The sequence below is a fragment of the Schistosoma mansoni genome (assembly GCF_000237925.1).
Source record: "Schistosoma mansoni, WGS project CABG00000000 data, supercontig 0041, strain Puerto Rico, whole genome shotgun sequence".
Taxonomy (NCBI): domain Eukaryota; kingdom Metazoa; phylum Platyhelminthes; class Trematoda; order Strigeidida; family Schistosomatidae; genus Schistosoma; species Schistosoma mansoni.
In genome coordinates, this window is record NW_017386027.1 from 414594 (window position 1) to 438035 (window position 23442).

Consider the following 23442-nt stretch of genomic DNA (forward strand, 5'->3'; position numbering starts at 1 on the left):
TTTCTGGGATTCCTAGCTTGTACTATATTTCAAATACTTCTAATCATTACTGTGGGACATATGGCTATGGTATTCTAAAAGAAGGAATTGTAATGTATGATCCTTAGTAACGCCTTATAACTTGTTTTTATCATTCTTAGTTGTATACATTTCGTTGAACAATGTACCATTTTCTATGATCATTTTAGTAATTTTGTTTATAAAATATGAAACATAATTTTCAATATAGACCTAACTGTTTTCATTCAATAAAAATTGAATTATATAACAAGAGTTTTACAGCATTTGATTTTGGAATTGGCAGTGATCTGTATACGTTACATACTTATTAACGTCTGTCACCCCTTATGAGGAGCATAGGACGCCCACCAGATTTCTCCATCCAACTCTGTCCTGGTCAATCCTTTCCAGTTTATCCCAGTTGTTGTTTATTGTTTTCATATCTGCTCCTATTTCCCGGCGTAATGTGTTCTGTAGCTTTCCTCTTTACCGCTTCCCTTCCGGATTCCAAGTCACAGCTTGCCTCGTGATGCAGATTGGTGATTTCCTCAATGTATATCCGATCCACTTTCAACATCTTTTCCTAATTTCCTGTTCAGCTGGAAGCTGGTTTTTCCTCCCTCACAGAAGGCTGTCGCTAATGGTCTCCGGCCAGCGAATGTTGAGCATTTTGCATAGACAACTGCTTACAAATACTTGTACCTTCTTGACTATGGTTTTGGTAGTTCTCCACATTTTAGCTCCGTACAGTAGGACTGTCTTGACGTTGAAGATCCTGAGTCTGACATTGGTTGACATTCGTTTTGAGTTCCATATGTTCTTCAACTGTAAGAATGTTGTCCGTGCTTTGTCAATCCTCGCCTTTAAATCTGCATCAGATCTTCATTGTTCATCAATGATGCTTCCCAGGTACGTGAATGATTCCACCTCTTCCAGAGTTTCCCTATCATGTGTGATTGGCTTGACGTTCTCTATGTTGTATTTGAGGATCTTGCTTTTTCTTTTGTCTATGTTGAAGCCTATTGATACAGGGACTACAGCTACATTAGTTGTCTTCGTTCGTATTTCCTCGTGTGTATGCGATAGGAGAGCCAGGTCATCTGCGAAGTCCAAAACGACTAATTGATCGTGAAATGTCCATTTCATTCCGTGCTTCCCCCTCAAACGTCGAAGTCTTCATATTCCAGTCAATTAGCAGAAGAAAGAGGAAAGGGGAGAGTAGACAGCCTGTAGAGCTTGGAACCTGTTGTTCAGAGTTATCTTGATTTGGTTGAGTTTGTTAGTATCTCGAAGGAAAGCTGTATTGAACCTTTATAATGCTGTTCCACCAGTTACCCAGTGTTTCTTTAGCTTCGGTTACACCTTGGTCACAACTAGGTGGTGACGTGAAAATAGGTCAGCTCCTCTCCTGGTTCACACATCTTGCATTTTCCTACTGAATTTTTCGTCCATACAAATATGATCAATCTGGTTCTCTGTGGTGTGTTCTGGTGAGATCCAAGTAGCCTTGTGTATACGTTTGTGTGGAAATATTGTGCCGCCTATGACCAATTTGTTGAATGCACGCAGATTTGTGAATCTCTCTCCATTTTCATTTCTCTCTCCCAGTCCATTTCGTCCCATTATATCTTCATATCCTGCGTTGTCCACTGCGACTCCAGCGATTAGATCTCTCATCTGGATGGTCAGGTCCTTTCTTTGGCACTTCGCTATGATTGATTGCAGCCTCGAGTAGAAGTGATCTTTATCGTCGTCGCTATCATCATTGAATGCACAACATTAAAAATCATCGATTGTTATCCCCTTCTTCTTTGTTTTGAATGATGCTTTGATAATTCTGGATACGTGAGATTCCCATCCTACAATTGCGTTTCATGCTTCTCTGGACAGAATTAGAACAACTTCCTGAGTGTGTGGAGCACTTACCCCTTCGTGACTAGAGTACAGTAGCATCTCTCTCGTATATAGCCTCGCTGTCCAGCTTGGTTCCAATGAATTTCGCTGATTCCGAGTACTGCCAAGTTGTATCTCCTCATTTTCATTGCTATTTGACTGATTTTCTCGGTCTCCGACATTTTCCGGACGTTCCATGTACCTATAAAAATTGCTGCTCTTGTTGTTAGAAGGGGCATCTGCCACATGACTTCCAAAGAATTTCGGCTTTTATCCTGAGGCGTCGTAATTCTTTCTTCAACTCGGAGGGCAGAGTTTAAATGGTTTGAATAATTTTTTCCGGTTAGCTTTTTTTAGCGATTTGGTTTTTTACGAGATGAAGTCGCTAACCTCATGCCGAACCCTCCTCCTTTACCCGGGCTTGGGACCGGTCGTAACTCTAGAAAAAGTATAGCTGTTGTTCTATAAACGTAGCTTAGTGATAATTGCAATCAACAATGAATGCCATATGAATATCCATTTCGACGAAGCACCACTACTAAAAAATATCGTTTGAAATCTACAACGGTCAATGTTATGGACTGATCTGTTAGAATACCTTATTGATATTTAGTTGGGCACTTGCATCACTCTTCAATTGATTATTTATTGATTAGCGAGAGCTGGATGACAAACTATATTTAATTAGCAAAGACGGATAGTGGGTAGCGGTTGAATCCAGGGCGCGCGTTCCGTCCTATTTGGGACCAGTCACCTGGATGTACCTGTAGCTTAGAGTTGATGTTCACTCTGGAACTCCAACCCAGTAGCGTTCGCTTCAAACGCCATCACGTTATCCACTCAGCTACTGAGTTCTGATAGCCACTTACTTGTGCAATGGGGTGAAGTTTAAATTTACTTGGTATTGAAGCAAAAGTTACTGGGTTCGAGTCCTTAAGTGAACATCAACTCTGAGATGCAGTTACATCCAACTGACTAGTCCGAAATAGGACGGAACGCGCGCCCTGGATTCCACTGCTAGCCACTATCCATCTTTGCCTATAATTCCCACGAATTAGGGCTATATCGAGGCAATACGCACAGGATGCAAATATGCCAATAAGAGACTGATCAATTTCCTTCCTAAACATCAATGGGGAGATTCAGACAAACAATACCAAGTGAATTTATACTTCATTAGGTATTGTGAAGATTGATTGTGAAATAAGTCTAGAGAGTTGAGCAGATTCTCAAGTAGTAATGAGGAAAAGTGTATATTGAATTAAGTAGTAATAGTTAGGTCGTAGCACTGCTAAGTAAGGCGGCAGATTTGAAAAACAAACACTACGGTGTTTCTGGCAGTTGATGATCACTTCGTCATACACTATTTATTTAGTAATTGTTTTCTTTCACACGCAGTTATGAAAGAGGACTATAAAATCCAAGACTATAAGATCCAAACTAGGTTTGGGTGAAGAACAACTGTCGGGTACAAGTGTAGTAACGCGCCCCCAATTGAAGTCAGAATAAGGTGATTGGGGTAATGACAGTTCTAAATTTCATCATAAATACAAACGTACAATTTTATTTAAACAAATATTACAACTCAGTTATTCAACCAATAATTGTTTCCACGATAATCAACCTAAATTACAATAAATAGATAGATTGATAAGAAATATAAGAAAACTACCGTACACACTAAAAGGTAAGTGTTATTCTATTCTTTCTGGATAGATCAAGTGAAAATCCGTTCAAAAGATAATAGTTTGTTGATTTATAACACAAAGTGTTTCTAATTTTGGGAAAGTGCTCCAATTCATAACCGAAATGCACGATCTCAGTCAATTCAAGCAACACAATCAAAGAGGGAGCAATCAATATGGCTGCCGCTAGAATAAAATATCAATTAAAACAACATAGATACAGTTCAAGAAGAAACATAAAAACTCAGTGAAATTGATAGAGAAAATGCTAAAGTTGTTATGAAATGAAACATTACAATCTCAAATGACATCAAAAAGGTCAATAATAATGTACAAATAAAGAAACCAACAAGAACAAGCTGCAAATGCATGCATGGAGGGATTTTCACACACGAAACCTTCAAAATGGATCTTACAAGATATTGCAAATATTCATTTGTATCGTTTGTTTAAATACTCCCGTTGACATTCGGGAACGCGATCGGTCAGTGATTTTATGGTATATTATCAATAATTACTTTGATATGACGATTATATTTAACATACAACCAAGTAATCTTGGCTCGATCGTCAAGCTACTGTTTTCAATCCAGCGGATTTAGAGAAAGTAAGGAAAACATGTTGTGTTTAGGCTAAACAAAGATTGTTCATTGAGAATAATGTGTTCCTATCGGACCATGTTACATTCTAAATTCCTTCAACTATTTTCTACAGTTGTCAAACACTTTACGATCTCAAATAAATTAGAGAAGTGACACATGAGTGTCCGATTGAACAAACTAGAGAAGACGAACTACAAACGAGTAAACCAACAAACAATCTATGATAACAATTATGGAGCTGAAATCACGCCTCACTATGTCTTTGAATATCACCAATTGTCGTTAAAACGAATGAAGAATTTTCAGGGAAGAAGTTTAACTTCCTGACGATATCAATTTCTGAAGCTGTACAATCCTGTTTTTAGGTATTATTCTGCAATAAAATAGATGGTTGTTACAAAATTATCAAGCGTAGTCAAACTTATTAAAGTGAGAGTCAATCATGAGAAAGTGGTGTTGTACATATGTACAGTCGACATTAGCAAGAACAATGTTGTTTGTCAGTTAACATTGCGATAACACCCTTCAATTTATCAAATATAGCTTGAAATACATGAAGATTTTTGATCATCCCGACTATCTGTATGCGCACCACTACTTCCATTTGACCGACTACAACTAAAAAAGATAACACTTTCCAACAGAATTAGATTATTCCCAATGAACAGTTTTTGTTAAACCTAAACACAACATGTGTTCCTTACATCCATCTAAATCTGTTTGGATTGATGATTGTCACTTGACGATTCAGTTAGATTTATGTAGTTGAATATTACATATCATCACCGCATCTAATTAAAATCTATCGATCTAATATGCATTCTCTTACAGAAGAGATCTCCTTCTAAATATCATTACAATGATAGTCTAACTTATCTGAAAGTGTCATTTACAAATATCAATCTGTTGACCTCAATTGTTTATAAAGATATCGATTATTATACGTTCTTATGGTCGATAACCGCATTCTTTCTAATTGATATCAGATGATACGGTATTTTTTATTGTGTAGTGAGAGTGATCTGTATCTTAAATATACCAAGGAATGTTTGCTTTCTAATAATATGTTGGCGTGAGTGATAGTCACCTACCCACACAAAGTAAAGATGAATAAAACATTCTTATTTTACAAAACAATACGGCCTTTTTGAAAGAGAAAATGAAGTGAGATCACATATCTTGGCAGTCAATTCATAGATCTTCTTCCTCCAGCTATAAATAAACATTGTAACCATTAACCATGTAAATTGAATTGAGTTAAGTAGTCGTTTTCTTATTCTATCATCTTGTTATCATGTCCTCATTTTGTCAATCTATGGAACGCCCATTGGTAATTCAGACTCATACTAAGTAGACTTTGACTTATATATGTGAGTTTTAACCCGTCAGAAAATCAGTCTCTATATGGATTTCATGAAAGAAAACGTGGGTAAGCGTTGCTTTAAATTGTAGGATATCTCATTACTTCCATGGTTGAACTTTGTGGAACAGTGACGTAATAGTGTTTATTTCTATGCCACATGTGGGTGTAGATAGATTCTAAGATTGTATTTCTTTTTGACTAAGTGCGTTGGTTATGTTTTGCTGCTGTGTAGATACTACAAAGTTTTGTTAACTCTTTCAATTATGCATAACCAACTCACTTCCTAAATTGAAATTGAACTGTTTGATTATCTGAGATGATGAATATTCGGAATTTGGTTAGAGGCTAACAATGGAATCGACTTATTTGGGACTCGTCAGCTGAATGTGCCTACATCTTAGAGTTGATGTTCACTCTGAGACTCCAACCCAGTATCATTTGGTTCAAACGCCATCACGTTTTTCAATAACTTACTGAGTCCTCATGGTCACTTGCTTGTACAATGGGGTGAAGTTATATTCACTTATTGGGAAGATACAAGTAAACAACAGCAAGTGAATACACTATTAAAGCAGTTATAAAATTGAAGATAACATGATTTTATTCGCTTTTCCTCTGGAATAAGAAAGGATAATATGTTCAAATGATTAACATCATTCATTACTGAGTAATCCTTCCACATGAATAAACAGCTGATCATTTCCCTTCAAAGTTGTCCACATTATGAACACTAATCATTCAATCAAAATAGATTCAGAGTTTGAAGTTATTTACAAGGCAGATAGGAGCTTACCAATGACAGTAAGTTTCTGACTCATCAACACTACGAAAGCCTTTAATATACATTTAGAAAAGCTATGAGAGTGTCTACTAAAGAACCTTGATCAAGGGAGTAATTTCTTTAAATTCTTGGAAAGAAGAGATTCTACGTTTGTTATTGATCGACTCGATTAATCCAATGAACACGTACGTACTTCTAGTCTCTAGGAGAAATACGCGTCCCTTTTCGTTATAATCCGACATTAGAAAACACAAAAAAAATCAGTTTATTGATTTTTGTGGTTGTAATGGTATGGGTAATATAAGTCACAAAAAGTGAGCATGAAGATCACCAGCATGAACTGTCGTCAGGATTTTTCAATCGATACTCTCTGTATTTCAAATAATTCTTTGTATTTCCTGCGTAATTTAATCTGAATTCTTGGTTTTCAACCATCAGAAAGATATTTTCATGATCCAATAAATCACATCGTGTCAAATAGTTCATGATGAATATATGATATTAGTGAAAACTGAGACAATAGTACCAATGATGCTTAACTTGTCATCAATCCCTCATCGCTCCACTCACCATCTCTGGTCGTCAGAACTAACATTCGAGAATCTAATTTACTTGCTTGCTCTGTACCTTTCAAAGAAACTGAAAACTATTTGTTAGTCTTTCTGAAATGTAAACCAAAATCAATCAACCTCAAATAAAAAGTTAGGTGATTAATTGCAAATACATAGTTCAATCATCGATTGAATAGTTTGTTAGTAGCACACCACATCTATGGATAATGAATGGATCAAATTATTTGATAATCTAATCTGAGAACTAACACACACAATTTCATACCGCCTTAATGATGTTTTGGCAAAGGATAGAGAAACGTTTACACAAAGTAATTCTAATTCACTGAATGGACTACCATTGAGTAACAGTGATAGAAAATAATTTATCACAAAATGTATATCATTACTAGATACTAGATCACTGTTTCATGCTGATGTACGACCTAGAATCAAAATAAAAGTCTCAGGTAACTCAGTTCAAACGCAATAAGATATTAAGTTTCATTACTGACATATTTACATCTGTTAGCCCTCGTTGAGTAACATGGGCCGTTCACCGGAATTCTTCTTCCAACTCAGTCCTCGGCAATCCTCAACTCAATGCACATTATTATTATGTTGGTGACAGAATTCATACAACTCTCTAACGGTTTTTAAGAACAGTTGCAACAGTTAAAAGTTAGTTTGTGCAAACACATGTCTGTTAAAGAACTGTTTCGAATATGTATTTAGCACAATTTACAGATGCAAATTTAAGAAATTCGAAGAAAGGGCTTAATATAAGGTGATCTACAAAACTCATTCAGGTGAATAATAAGTAGGGGTTTTTGTGGAGTGCTCTGGCGCGAGACTGGTAGGTTCTGGGTTCGAATCTGGCGAGGCGCACTGCTGAGGAGTCCCACAATAAGACGAAACGGCCGTCCAGTGCTTCCAGGTTTTCCTTGGTGGTCTAGCTTCAAATGACTCATGCTTTCGACTATGAATAATAAGTAATCAAAAAAGCCGTATATCTCTGCTAACCAGATTCTGACCTTTTCAGGTTTACTGAAGGCATTCGGCTAAGCGTCTTCAACGTACATCGTGAGGAATACCGTGCTACACTTCTACGATAACTTGCTAGCTCGTGATGTATACGATACAGTATATCATGCTTCATTCGAACATACATACTTATTCCTACATGTCCGACTTGCAGATCATCAACTACTGGAAATTATTGCATTCTTCTCCAAAAGGCTCGCCTTAGCAGAGACAAGATGTTCTGGATTCGGACGAAAACCTATTGCAATCTATCCAACCATTAAGTATTTCCGACACATCTTGAAATGCAGGGACTTCATAGTTTTACGGATCACAAACCACTGACCAATGCAATAAAAGCGACATCTGATAAATACTCACCTCAAGAAGCCCGACACCTTGACTATATATCATAGTTCACAAATTATGTACGACATACCAAAGATCTGGACAATCAGGTGGTAGATGCATTATCTTGGAAAGAAATGAACGTAATGCAACAGTTTTACGGTGAATTTCGAGACGATAAGAGACAATCAGGGCGAGGATAAAGAATTACGAAATCCACTTACAACAAATATTTCTGGTCTCAAACTAAAGCAGTAACCATCGCTCACTGACGGTATTCTAATTTACTTTGACAGGACCAAGGTGATGTCTCGACATTTAGCCGCCAAAAGTATACGAAGGTTGTTATTTAATAACTTTCATTTTTGTCTCACCCTGGCGCAAAAGCTTAGACCAAACTAATCAACGCCAGTTATATATGGCCAAATTTTCAAAAGGATGTACACAAATTGGTTAGAGATTGTTCGGCGGGTCAACTGTCAAAAGTTAACCGTCACACAAAATCGCCCATCTTAGTTTCCTCACAATCAAATGCGCGTTTTGCCTGCGTGCATATCAACTCAGTAGGTCTTTCATCGCATTCGAATGGTTTAAATTATCTGTTTACGTGTGCATATCGGTTAACAGGATTTTTAACTCTGCCGATAACGGAACATCACAGACCGAGGTTTTCATGCAGAACTGGTTGACCATTAATGGTACACCTATAACAGTGACGGCGAATAGAATAACACATTTTGAATAAGAGCTATTTAACAGCTTGGCTAAACTTCTGAGCTACAATAGAACATGTGGCCTTGCATATTGTTCTCAGGCTAATGGGATGGTAGATCGTTTCCACTGCCCTTATATCACACTTAAACCCCAGCCGGTGAACAGAATTCCTGCCATTAGTCACGTTGGGAATACTAACAGCTGTCAAAACTTACTTGCAGTGTTCAGCAGCGCAACTAGTTTTCGAGACGTCTCTGAGACTACTGGATGAGTTTACTACTCTTCATACTAACAGCAAAAGCTTGATTTATAAAGTTATGTAGGCCAACTACGAGATAGTGTGTACAAACGTCAACCAATTAACACACGTAAACAATCGTGAGCGACATATGTGTCTAAGAATTCAAGCAACCGCACGCACGTCTGAAGAAGGTGTAACAAAATAAATGCACCACTTAACACCTCATTCGAAGGTCCTTTCAAAGTTATCCCGAAGAAACCTAAATATTTCGTTATACGAAAACTAAGAAACATCGACTCCATAAGTATTGATATTCTAAAACCGGCTTATCTATATTATGAATCACCATACATGTTTTTAGTTCGTTTACCTGACAAAACAATCATGGAGCAGACATTTAAGAGAAAGAATTCTGAACAAGTGGACAAAAGAGTTAAATGGGCGCAGACCATTATTCTGTCAAGAATATCCACAGTTTCAGCTGCAGCCTAAAATGTAGCCACGTGTCTACTTAAATCTTGTGTTTATTTCAATTGTGGAATGACGTTTTTTTCGTACCGTTTCACCTATCTTATTTTATCAAAAACTACACCAAAAGAGTAGTAGTCTGAAATGCTATGCTACTGACACCTGATCAGATCTCTTGCATTTGATATATCAGCTTTACATTCACTTTTTAACTACTGAGTAGATACGCTATATACTTCCAGACAATCTGTCGCGTAATGTTATTCGAAGGCATATCAAAAGGGGCAAACCACGAAGAATCTCTGAATGAGATGAGCGGTGTGAGTAGGTTTCGTGTTCTGACTTAACAATTTCCTAGATTTTGACACTAATAGCAGACGATGGGAAAGTTGGATGGAAACATCAAACAGATTCCCTTCAAACATTTACTATAATCACACACTATGAACCCTGTCAATAACGACGAATTCCAAAAGCAATTCAGACAAGTTTTACTATTTTACTAGATACTTTACTATGTTTTTAGTATTTTTAACCAATACATATATATCACTTAGGCTGTCCATATACATTTCATATGAACCACTCTCAAAGCGGTTTTTAGCATAATATATTCTTAGTAGCTCTATACGACCAATACAACTATTATAAAGTGGTCTTTGGACGAAGCATTTTAGACCAAACAACGGTTAACTACTTGTCAGTGGTTATCATTGTCACTTTTACAAACTTAAAAATGTTATGCACTAAGTTAACGAGTATTTCTAAAGCATGATTTGTAACGTGATCATATAACTCAGTTTGACTGAAATCACTCAAATTTATTTTATATCACCTTTAATTTCTGACATTTCCCAATCAACAATCGCGTTCTGAACCATCAACAATCTTGGACATATCAAACGTTACTACCTATTTCTCTTTCCATAGCTAACCCTTGAATCAAACCTAAAAGGAACTATTCATAAATGGTTTCTCGTCATCTCTATAAAGCTTTGATACGATTTAAGCAACCACTGTTGTGATGTTAAAAGAGCCCTACGTTTTATAAATGGCGGTTCATGTATTTTTTGCTGTCACTTCATTCAACTCTACTACAAATAGGGCTTTTCTACTTTATTATTATAAATATTAACCGAAAACACTTGCAATGTTCATACTTTAAGCAGCTAACAAGGTGTTCCAATGTGGCTTGCGAGGGCACATTGACATATTAATCTGTCCATTTATTGTTATTTTTCCTCATGTCTACGTAACTTACATTCAGCGAACATGGTTTGTATGTGAGTTCCGTGAACGAAGACGCCACACGCACCCAAACCACCGCCGCCCCATGTGCTAGACGAAACTATCGAGACAGGCCTAATAAACCTATTTTGTAAATATTTTTTGATATCTTTTGCATTTAGTTTGTTAATTTTCACAATCTGTACATTTATCACTAAATGGTTGCACATGTACTTTAAGTGTATGAACTTGAACATTTACTAACTTCCTTCCGTTTTTGAATTACACATAGCACGACATTGTTAAGTGCTCATAAATAAATACACTGTTATACACACGTGTCTTGTTCTGTCATGGTTGTGGATATGATAACGGAACTATTAATTCACTATCATCTATATTTATAGACTTTTGTAACATTCCTACGGTATCCTACGTTTGGCGAACTTATTGGAGCCATATTCACTTCATCGGGATTATTAATTATTTATAATTGTGGATTCTGGTACCAAACTCAACTGAACACGCATTAGCCAGCTGATTTAAGTAACATCCCTGAACTTTTATTTGTGTTAATAATTTATAAGTTGTCTATTATTACATTAACTTTTGAACGTAATAACTTTATTGTTATTTTGGTTAATATACTTTTTGGTCCGCCACAAAGCATTTGATCAATAGACCACGCTTATTGTATTGAACGGGATTGCAGCATTTACTTAAGTTGGTCCGTTATCCGTGATACTGATTACTAACAAAACCTGCACACTTGTGAGCTGCAAACCAACTCGTTTCCTAGGTGACTATAGTTATAGCTAAAGCTTCAACATAACATGTATACCTATGTCAAGCCTTCAACTGGTCAATCTATGTGACTCCAATTATGTCACTAACCATAAAATGTTTGTTCTATTCATGTACTCTTTGTAATTTTCTTTTTCTCCTTGATCGTATATTCTTCATTTGGGTCGGGGAGTACTCTATAAAAGGTTGCCATCACAGACACAAGGCCATGTATTTGGTCGAGATTGGTGATGAATCCCACTTCTGGAAAATTCGCACATATATATATACATGTGTTTATGTTTGAAAAATGACTTTTTTTAAATACGTTTTCCTGTACGAGATTTTTACACAGTGTCTATCTCCTTTCAGATTGCCAATTCATCCTGGAAGCCAAACACTTACGCGGAACAAAAAAATTATCAATTAGATTTGTGTATTTTCTTTTTGTATATTATTATTTTGTACAACCAGTGGAGCGGCTCTTAAGGTTTGACTGATTCGTATAATTGCTTTTGATGTAGATTCTTCTTTATTTTTTACCTAAGGGCTACTCAAGAGGCTGGTGAATAAACATCAGATAACCGGAAAGAGCATGGTAAAATCATATCTCACTAACATGGTGTAAGAAAGTTTGCTCACGACATTTCCTCAGATATTCTTGTTTCATGTTATAACCATCTTTTCTCTTACGAGCTTTGATCAGCATACAGAGGGCACATAGCCAATCATTAACGATTGTTGTGGGAGAAATTATATGATATGCGATGAGAAAATAAGTGTGGAGAAAGGGACATCCATGGAGTATCGCTAAATACTGACGAGATTTGTCGTGATTGATAGAACGTCAAACGCTGAACGAGTTGATAATTTTCCGTTATTTTTCAGAAACAGAACTGAGATGTCCCTGAAAGATAGGTTGATCGAACCGACGAACCTACGAGGGTCGATTCGAGGAGGAAGCTAATGTAACAATTAGTTAAGATCTGACCTCAGACAACTAAGTATATGTCAAAACAATATAGCTCAAGTATTCATTCACTCCCACACTTCGTTTAGACAATATAACTCCTGCTATCTTATATTGGATTTTGAAAGGCTCTGTGTGTTTAGATAGATAAACACCCACATCACTGCTCGCTTTCCCACAAGCTAAATAAAGATCTGTCCACAACTAGTCTGATTTTCTCTATCTATAGAACTAGGGTTACATACCTCCACGAAACTGCCACCATATTCATAGAAACGGTAGTCGTCATGACCCCTCTTATCGCAACAGACAGATCTCCGTTCGCGTATTGATTCTGTTAGCGATCAATGAGCAAACTAAACTCTAAGAAATCAATACAAATTAAAGGCACAGACACACGTGCTATAAAATGTTTCCAGCGAAATGAAGTACTTCGACAAGAATTTAGTGGCGAGGTTTGCTTGCTTCCCTTTATTTATATCCAACTCGTTTGACCCTTTTGGCATTTTGTGATATGAACATTTTGTCTTTTGCAATATACGAGAGGTGTGGTGCTGGTTTGTGCCCCGTATCTACTGAGATATGTGCGTCTGTCCTCCGATCCTGCGTGTAAAACAACCGACGGTTTACGGGTGATACGCCGAACGATGTGGTCCTGTCTTCATTTTAAATCTACAAAGTGATCTACATTTTCTAGCCCTGTATTTATACGTCGTCCCATGTTATAACGTAGAACAGACTTTCATAATCACGCCCCGGTGATGTGAACATAGAAACAGGAGGAACTGACAAACTACGAAAGCTATTTTTCGAGACATTTCATTTAATTCAAAACTCGTAATACAATAATATTTATTTTTGTTCATGGTCTATTTTGCAGATCACAAGCTTTTGTGTGATGTATGATTCTCTGCCATTGTTTTTTCTGTTCCAAAGCTATTGTAACTTAAACGTCATCTTTTGTACTCTATTTTCTACTCTAATCCCCATTTTTTAGCGTAATTGTGTTTTTATGATTGTTTGTGCTTTATGGTCTGTTTGGTCATCTATTCATTCATGTATCTTTTTACGCCAATCGAAATAGGGAACGAGAGAGGAATTTGGAATAAATCGAGTAGTGTTCATGTTGACTTGTCTCGCACGCTTGTCCGCGATTCAGGTTATAGGATATTTTTCTCTCTTCACCTCAAGTAGTTGGTCCCACTTCGAACTCATGCGTACTAGCTTCAAGGTTAAGCCAGCCTATCGCGTCAAGGTTTTAATCTAGATTCAGGCAAGTTATTCTCTGCATAAAATTGGGCAGACAGATCAAGGACGTAACAAAAGTGGCGACGGATATATTCTTTGACATTGACCGATTCCAAACAAAATGTCTGTGTCTTTGGACGACCTTTAAATTATTCTAGAAATTCATCAATCGCAGAATAATGCAAATCAAATGATGCTTTTGGATGCACTTACACAGAAGCCTTCATTACATTCACCTTCAATGTCTCGCGCAGTCAATTACGGAAATGATAGAAAAGATGGAAAAGAACATGTATTGAATGGAATGATAAAGTGTATAATGATAGGATGCGCTATTCGAAGTTTTTCTCACTACTATGGATCATCAGTGTAGATTATCTGTCTAATGATCGGGGACTAATCGAGTTAGATGGGAATGGTGTGACCAACAACTAACTTCGAAGTCACACCATGAGGTCAGCAACTAACGTAGATTACCTCTTTGTTGTATCAACGTACTATGAATGCCTTGAAGACTGTACAACACAGATGACATTACCTCAGAAACATATTACACAGAGTGGGTATGACCGAAAGTGCAACCACCATTTCAAGGGACAATCCATGGCATGAGACCAACCGATGCGTCTAGGTTGTTCTTGACCTTGGCAGCGATTGATGAACTGTTCAATAATCAGTTACCCAACTCCCTGATAATTTGACTAGGTTTTTGTATTATTCGTAAGAAGATTCTGTAGCGATTAATAAATTCCCAAAATCAATAGCTCTGTAAATCTTCGACATTTCATGCTGACCACATTAGTTTTAATGAACTCACCTAGCTGAAAACGCTCGGTCATGCACCCACGTCAGATCACGAGTGGGAACGTCTCACTCAACTTCGCCTGCAATCGCTAGCCAGTTTAGACCAGTCACTTATCGATATATCGACAACCTATCAAACATAACTTCGAACGTCCTCGCTTCTGACTTTCAATTTCACTGGACGGGTGCGATTCAATTATAGAAGGGGTTGCTGGTCGAAGTGTTGTCAAGCTACAATTACCTGTGGCACCTTCAAATCTCTGGACAGTAGAATGTCAAACACTGCATTTTCGTTACACTTTCAGAAATATGGCTCACCTGCTACTAATTTTTCTTTGTATCTGAGGAAAAAAGTTCTAGTATTCACGTTGAGGACAAAATAAACAATAATATTAAACATCGACTTGTTAGCCTAACTAGCGTGGCTGTTAAAGTATTAGAAAAGATTATTCAAAAGGAGTTGTTTAAGTTTTTCGATGAAAACCGAATTCTTTTGGAAAAACAGCATGGCTTTGGAACATGTTATTCCTGTCTCACTAATTTATTAGTGGCTCATGAAAGTTGGTGGCCTTTTAAAGACCGAAAGTTACCTATAGACATAGCCCACATTGAATTCGGCAAAGCATTTGACAAAGTTCCTCAAAATGGGATGTTATTTAAGGTAAGAAATGTCGGGATCGGAGGCAACCTATCAATGTAGATAAAAGACTTCCTAGTTGGGTGCCAACAAAGAGTGCGAGTGAACTCTTAGTCTTTTAATTGGAAAACTGTGCTTGGTGATGTGCCTCAAAATAGAGTTTTGAGATCAGTGTTATTCCTCATATATGGAAATGATCGTCCTCATCTCCTGTCATCATTGGTCTTCATATATGCTGATGATGTGAAGATATGGAGAGCGATAAAAAGTAAGGGTGATGGCTAAGAACTTCGAAAAAACCTGAAGAAATTTTCTCATTGGTCTCAAACCTGACAGTCGCCGATAAATACTTCCAAGTGCATTGTGATGTGTATTGGTCATCAAGGTACAGATACATACATGGTGAATAACCACGAGCTACCTGTTGTCGAGACACACAATGACTAAGGAGTCATCTTTAGATAAGACCTGAAGACTACTGCACACTTCCGTGTAATAGCCACTGAAGGTTTTACAACCCTGTGGTCAGTAAGTAGGGACTTGAGCCATGTCGACGCTAAAACCTTTTTGACTTTGTATACAGTATTCATGCATCCTGAACTTAAGCACTGCATACAAGCGACTAGCCCCTGTTTGAGAAAGACAATGAGGTTTAGGAAAAGGTTCAAAGAACATCAGCTAAGCTGATATCCGGAATAGCGAAGCTTCCGTATCATGTTCGATTAGCTAAACTTAACCTATTCCCATTTTCATATCGATGAACAAGGGGTCACTTGATTACAGCTTTCACATTTGTGATAAATCTGCATCTGATATGCCCTCACCTTTTTTCTTTCCAAATCTACGAGGACACTTCAAAAAATTTCACAAGCCCATAACAAATTACATGTCAACTGATTATCGACTTTGCCATTGATTCATCTTCAAGTGGTATCCATTACCTCAACACGTGATTGAAATTCTATCTGTCGACTCTTTCAAAAGAAGATTGGATGAACCGAAAAAACATTATTTCCAGGACTAGCACAGGCCATCAAGCCTCCTGTCCATTCCAAACTGAAACTGATTTTCGAAACCGAATATATATAATTAACTAGGACGCGTATTTGTTACCACTGAATTTCGAACAGGGTTAATTTTCGTGAAAAAATACTATAGAGACAAAAGAAGAAAGGGTTTCAACCAATTTTAACGCCCGCTACGACTTAATCTATTATGTTTGTTTCAATCATTCGATGACAATAACCTTATCGGAGGCTTTTGAATTTGCCGTAAATCTGCAGAATGAGCATGTCCGATCAAGATAGTGATATAGAACACGATGTCCTTGATGACACTGTCGTTAATAAGTATAAAATGTCTGCTGAGGTTACAAATGGTAAGTCATGAGGATATTTTTCATTGATGTGGTTATCTCAGCTGTTCTGGTCGAGTTGATTGGTCTTTGTGTTGATGGAGCTAACATCATTGAGTTGTGTGAATTAGGTGATAAAAAAATCTATGAAAAAGTATCTCAACTATTTAAAAAGGAGAAAGAAATGAGAAAAGGTATCATTTTGACTAGTTATCTCATTTATAAGGTATTGCCTTTCCGACTGCAATCAGTGTAAATAATATGATACGTCACTACTCTCCCATTGATGAAGAAGAATCTGGCCCTACAGAAATAAAAACTGGAGATCTAGTTAAAATGTAATTTATATCCATTCTCGGATATTTTTTTAGCGATGTTGGTGCCCATATAGACGGTTATGCCACTATAGTCGGACACACTTTTGTTGTTGGTGCAAGTCAGGTAATAAATTACAACTACTTTGCATACTTGGTAGGACAATAAAATCACTGGCCGAAAAGCTGATGTTATACTGGCCGCACATGCAGCAGCGGAAGCTGTTATACGGCTATTAAGACCGGGAGTGGAGGTTTGGAAGTTAATTTGTATCATGCCTCGTCTTTCAGAACCTAAAGGCTTCAGAAATTGTAAGTAAAACTGTTATGGATTTTAACTGTCACGCCGTAGAAGGTAAGACCCACCAGAATATCATTCTCTTCACTAGGTATGCAGTGCCATCAAATGAAAAAACTTGTATATGACGCGGAAAAAAATATTGTTTTCAGTCCTACAGAAGAGCAGAAAAAGACGGTTGAAAAGTGTACTTTCGACATAAATGACGTATGGAATGTAGATATTATTGTATCGACGGGTGATGGTAGACCACGGGAACACAGCGCACGGACAACTTTGTTTAAGAAAAATGAAACTTTATACCAATTAAAAATGAAAGCCGCACGTCGTTAGTGTACTATTATTTACGAACTGTAGCTTTAGAGTTATATAGTGAGATTTCAAACAAATTCCTGGCATATCCATTTAGTTTACGGTAATTGAGTTATTTCAATAACCATTGTACATCGTTTTAGTGCCTTCGATAATGTCAAAAGGGCTCGACTGGGTATTTCTGAGTGTATAAAACATGGGGTCATCGAACCACTTTCAGTTGTTTGTGAAAAAGATGGTATTTCTATTAATTTATGTCCTACGTTTTAGACGAATTTGTTGCTCAATTCAGGTTTACCGTTTTGCTCATGCCCAATGGCCCAATGAAAGTCACCGGATTGACTTTCGATCCCTCTCTGTATAAATCCGAACACAAAGTCAAAGACCCAGAAATCAAGGTATGCAACTTGCTTATTCTTGATAACCTTTCTAGGAACTGCTTTCCCAACCTGTTAAGATTCAAAACAAAAAGAAAAAGCTTTTAAAACCAGAATCCGTTGGTAAAGTTTCAGCGTAGAAATCTTGTGCTGTTTGACTTTTAAATAAAGTTTTTCGTCAAAAATAAGCTTTCTGACTTCCTTGATGCTATGTGCTAGCCCTATAAAGTCGCATAATTTCCCAAAATAAGTCAGTTTTTATTCATTAGGTCAAGTTACTATCTGCAGTTGATATAACCGGCTAATGTTCAACTTTTTATGCATTCAAATACTTTCAGTTTTCTTTCAATCCAGTAAAATAGTAATCGTTTCCACATGCCTTCATGCTGTACATATAAGTCAGTGTTAGGTACAGATGGCTTGTTTTTCTCAAGCAGGTACGTTATTCGAAATTAACCTATCTGGAAATCCTCTAACCATAATTTCAATATATACGTAGGTTGGTAAATCATCTTAATCAAATCTTCGTGTGGTTATTCGGTATCTCATTATTCCCTGTCTTGTTCAACGTAACGTCCACATTTTCTGTAGGCTTTGAAATTTCTTACTTGTTCTAACCTATAACTCGGCAATAATTTGAGGAAAACGACAGTCATTTTAAATATGAAGTCCTGGTCAGATTATGTGGTGTGTTTGGTCATCTAATGATCAATTGTTAAACATCCAGTTTTCGACTAAGTGATTGTCATTAACAATACGTTTCACCAAGTGTTCCATGGCTTTGCAAACTCACCTACTCGTCTGGGTTGCACCTGTGTTCAATCGACCAACTTAGAATTCACAGTGATGACCACTAATTTGATTTAAGTAGGGGGATTCTAGCTATCCACATGTGTTTACTTACAAACATCATTATTAGTGAACATACTTAATATTGGTGCACTCCAATTGTAAATGTTTCATTAGTCTAATTGCCTATGTGGGAAGTATCTCATTTTACAATTAGTATTGGTGAAACTTTTGACGAACTACATCCCTACATGGAATGGACCAAGCCATTACTTCCAGAATGTCGTCAACGTAAAAATCTCCCAGAGTAGAATTGCAAAAAGTTTTCTAACAGTCAACCTACTTGAATCATCTAGCTAAGCGTCCCCGACTTCTTAGGTCCATCAGATATGTTTGATCTGATGGTCAGGTTAACCAATTTGCACTGTACAGTTAGAACGGGAAACCAGACTTCCCTCAAAAATCCGTCGTGCTCATTGAATTGAAGATAATCCTGTCAAGCTTCCATTCATATCAAGGTTTGGAGATTCCTTAGACTAAGTACTACTTAGTGGGTTTGTGCAACAAGGTGAATGGTTCCATAGGTAATATCAGTGCATGTTAACTTTTTGCTATGTTGAGGATTATCAGTGCTATAGAAGCGTAAGCATGTTACTGTCCAAGTCCCAATTTACAGAGATTGGATTTACAACTTCCCAGAGGATGATTTACCGGGTCCACTTTTATTATGCGCAGATAACAGTTCTATTTAGGAGAGATTCTGACATGATGTTTTCTTATTCTCATGATTAACTATGCTAAGGTTCTTTGAATGGATTTCCCTACCTTTAAATTCAGAAAGCTGGTCGGTGCCATCACCTAGACTGGTTATGAAGAATGTAGTAGTTCAGCTGGCTGACAAACAATTATCTTGGGGTTCTCAACAGCACTGATGAGTTGGCGTCTAGCAAAGTTTCAGCACGGATTCGGAAAGGTCGTTCGACTTTTGCTAACTTCATTTAATTTTGGGGTATTTGAGATGTCCGTCAACCAAGGGCCAATATACTGTGCAGCAGTGCTTTATGTATTACTCTGTAGAATATGGCCTGTGAAGGCGATACATTATCAGTCTCCACGTTTGTGAACATGAGTGTAGAGGAATCAGATCGGTTTATGAGGTAGTGAGTCCCCTGTAACTGAGGTGGCTGGAATATTTGCTATGTATATCCAACCACTACCTGTTTTGATGCGCGATACTGACTAGATTAGGTAAAAGCTAGGAAGAACTATACAAAACTTGACGTTAGTCGATGAAATCTTTGACTGTTGGCTTAAGCCATGCTGGTTGAGGGAGACTCTGATGACATAACTTGAAACAGTATGGTTGCGTTCATGATTTATCTCCCCCTGGATTCTGAGTTATGTTATTTTTTAGTATGTCTTCATTGTTTTCTAGAACTGAGCTCTTAATGCTTATTCTTCATGATCATTATTAATATAAGGTATATCTCTAAATGCAACATTCTAGGGGACTCATCTTGTTAATGTAATAATTGCTAACCTGCCATTTTTATGTATCATTGTGACGATCATAATTTGCAATGACTTTCAAATATATATCTTCATGAATATTAAAAATAATATTTACTAAGGTTTTTGTATTCCCTTGTTGGTGCTAAGTATTGCAAATGGTCAGTCTCCAAGGGCATATGTACATCCTAAACAGGTTCCGTCAGTATTGCCGTTAAGCCACAATTGTTTTAAAAGAAATTGGATAATGATTAGCAGGGAGATCCAGAGTACTCATTCTATCCTGTTCAGAGCTTATTGGCTAGATGTACCTACATTCCTAGTGTTGACATTCACACTACGAGTCCTACCCAGTGTGTCTTACTTCGAATGCCAACACGTTATTTAATGGGCTACTGGGTCCACGTAGCCACTACCTTGTACAACCGAGATGGATTTTATTTGTATAATGTTGTTGAGGTCTAAAATTGTCCACACTTCAATACAATTCAGAGCGATAGTATGGATAATTAAATAACAATCTGTTAGTTGTCACTAACAAATTTTCATTATTGATTCAGTTATTCATCTGGAATCACATTTGTTTACCTATAAAACTGCCTTTTACAATTGATCACTTAATAAGTAGTCTGACTAGTCCTTACCATTTTTTCCAAGAGCATCATCAAAACCTTAAATTCAAAATTATCCCTATTTTTGTTCAGAAGTGATCTTGTAGTTAGAAGACTTCTGTGTTGGGTCCGAACTCTGTTTATTATTTAAACATATAAATATTGGTACAAGGGGGCACCAGATATATATGCGTCACACAAACCTCAGTCGATTTGTGTGAGGGCTCTGATACTGCTCAGCTGCCCAAACTAAAGCAGGTGGTTTTCTTAGGGGGCCGCAACCGGAGCCTTCGACCTAAAGGTCTGATCCATAAGGCAGTGGAGCATCCTGAAGAGATGCAGTCCCATGGTAGCCGGTGACCAATGATTGATCCATACGCCATTTGTTCCTTCAGGATACTGGAGTCCATGTGCACCATTGGTTTGGAATTAGGGTTTCCCAACTCCCCTAGGTGGACCTTGCGTGTCCACCGGTCCAGTTAAAGCGCCGGACATTCGCTTTTCGTCCTCTCGATTCGGTAAACACCCGTGGTACGAGAAGGCAGTGAGTAGGACTTCCCTGGCGATGGCTGTATACGTGTAGCCATGTGAGAGCATTTCGAGATGAAGGGCGGACTATCTACACACTCGGCCGTACCAGGGCATTTGGTTCTGTTGTAGAACCCGAATAGTACACCATTATGGTTTGAAACAGAGTACATAAATCAACATTTAGTAAATAAATCAAATAAACAAGTTCATGAAGAACTGAAAACTATTGTAAATTGAGTTCCAATAATTTATATGTAACGATTTTGTATTTGATTACAAAACTTTCTGTTATGAAACTTTTTACACCCATTTTTTTTAATAAATCCGCTAGCACAGTTATTGTTTACGTTATCGATAGTTTGATCAAACGAAATTATAAGCTGTTCCCGACTTGTATTCGGAAAAACCAATCATATATCTCACTATTCCATGTCACTCAGATTTAAAACTTCACGTGAGTCATATTCGTAAGATATAGGATTACAACATATCCGTCAGTTATAGGTCTCTTCATGTACACATAACTAAGATATCTATGGTGAATAATGTGAACTAAAGGTTTCTCGTCAATTTACAGGAATTTACGAACGGTAAAAGATATAACAATAGTTATGGAATACAGATGAAGCTTGCAATTAGAGGAAAAATAAAAATCTTATATACTAGCTACTTAATAAGTATACATTGAGGTTATTATTATATTGACTCTCCAAAGTATAGCTTCTGAATATTTACATTTTCACTTCCATTCAGTCTAACATTTATATAACAGTCCAGATGAATGTTGTAGAGCTAATATGAAAATAAGTATTTTTCTTTCCTATTCACTGCTCTTGTTGTGCCGAGAGTGGGGAAAATCAGCTCTCCCTCTCCAAATGCTCTCACATGGCCATGCGTATATAGCCTCTGCCGGGGAAGTCCTACTCACTGCATTTTCGTGATGGGGATGTTGTTTACGAAATGGAGAGGACGAAAAGCGAATGTCCGGCGCCTTAACCGGGTTGGTAGACACGGAGGGTTCACCTGCGGGAGTTGAAAAACCTTGATTCCAAACCAATGGTGCACATGGGATCCAGTATCATTAGGTAACAAATGGCGTATGAATCCATTGTCGGTCACCGTCTACCATGGGACTGCATCTCCTTACGATGCTCCATTGCCTTGTGGGTCAGACCTTCAGGTTAAGGGCTCCGGGTGTGGCCCCCTAAGAAAACCACCTGCTCCAGTTTGGGCACCTGCGCAATATCACAGCCCTCACACAAATCAAATAAGATTTGTGCGGCGCATATATATCTGGTGCTCTTTTTACCAATATTTATATGTTTAAATAAATAATAACACCTCGATAACCGTTATAATACAAATCTTAACGGTGCATAAAATCAGAAGGCCTAGCGAAGCGGCAATTACAGTTTTATTAACAAATAATGCAGGCCAGAAAGATATAAGCACATGAGCAAATATCAGCGAGCAGTGAGCGCAAGCAATTTACATAGGCAATTTATAGTCAAATTGAATAAGGACACAGCAAAACAAAGCAAAAGCTGATAATAGGATTTGCGTGGATGCATATATGGGGGCGGAGGATGAGTTGTCGAATGATACTTAAGTAATCAACATTTTGGCTAGAGTCTGTCATGTGCTCTAGTGGTCGTAACAGCATAAAGAATATGCAAATTGTTATTATTCAAATGACAATGTCTGTTAAGTAAGTTAATAAAAAGGCTTAACCACAATCGAAATCGATTACAAGATAATTGCTATACTATTTCCGAATATCAAGTATGCAAATTTAAAATTAGATACTATTATACTCCATACTTAGTTCATTTGTCGTAAGCATAGAGAATTTTGTTGCTGGGATTACCGGGTAAGTAATAATGAGGTTAGATGCAGGGTATTAGGGAACTATGGTAAATCAGTTGATGAGGTCATATATCTTCATCGACTGAGATGGTTGTTACGTATGCCTGAACACCGATTACCACGACGAGCTATGCTGACTAATA

At 37.3% G+C, this 23442-nt stretch overlaps 1 protein-coding gene across 2 annotated transcripts; it reads left to right on the forward strand.

Annotated features, from left to right (window-relative positions):
- Positions 1–16609: 16609 nt before the first annotated feature.
- Smp_150690.1 (proliferation-associated protein 2G4, 38kDa (M24 family)) lies at positions 16610–18173 on the forward strand (the record flags this gene model as incomplete). Of its 2 annotated transcripts, none has more annotated exons than XM_018790657.1 (11): positions 16610–16716; positions 16758–16886; positions 16919–17030; positions 17064–17133; positions 17168–17260; positions 17298–17361; positions 17396–17632; positions 17668–17719; positions 17760–17854; positions 17887–18014; positions 18050–18173. In XM_018790657.1, the coding sequence occupies exons 1-11, from the start codon at positions 16623–16625 to the stop codon at positions 18131–18133; spliced, it is 1158 nt and encodes a 385-aa protein (XP_018646055.1). In that variant the 5' UTR covers positions 16610–16622. The 2 variants fall into 2 exon arrangements, with proteins under 2 accessions (XP_018646055.1, XP_018646056.1); XM_018790658.1 differs by having other exon boundaries at positions 16944–17030; positions 18050–18133.
- Between the last annotated feature and the right edge of the window lie 5269 nt (positions 18174–23442).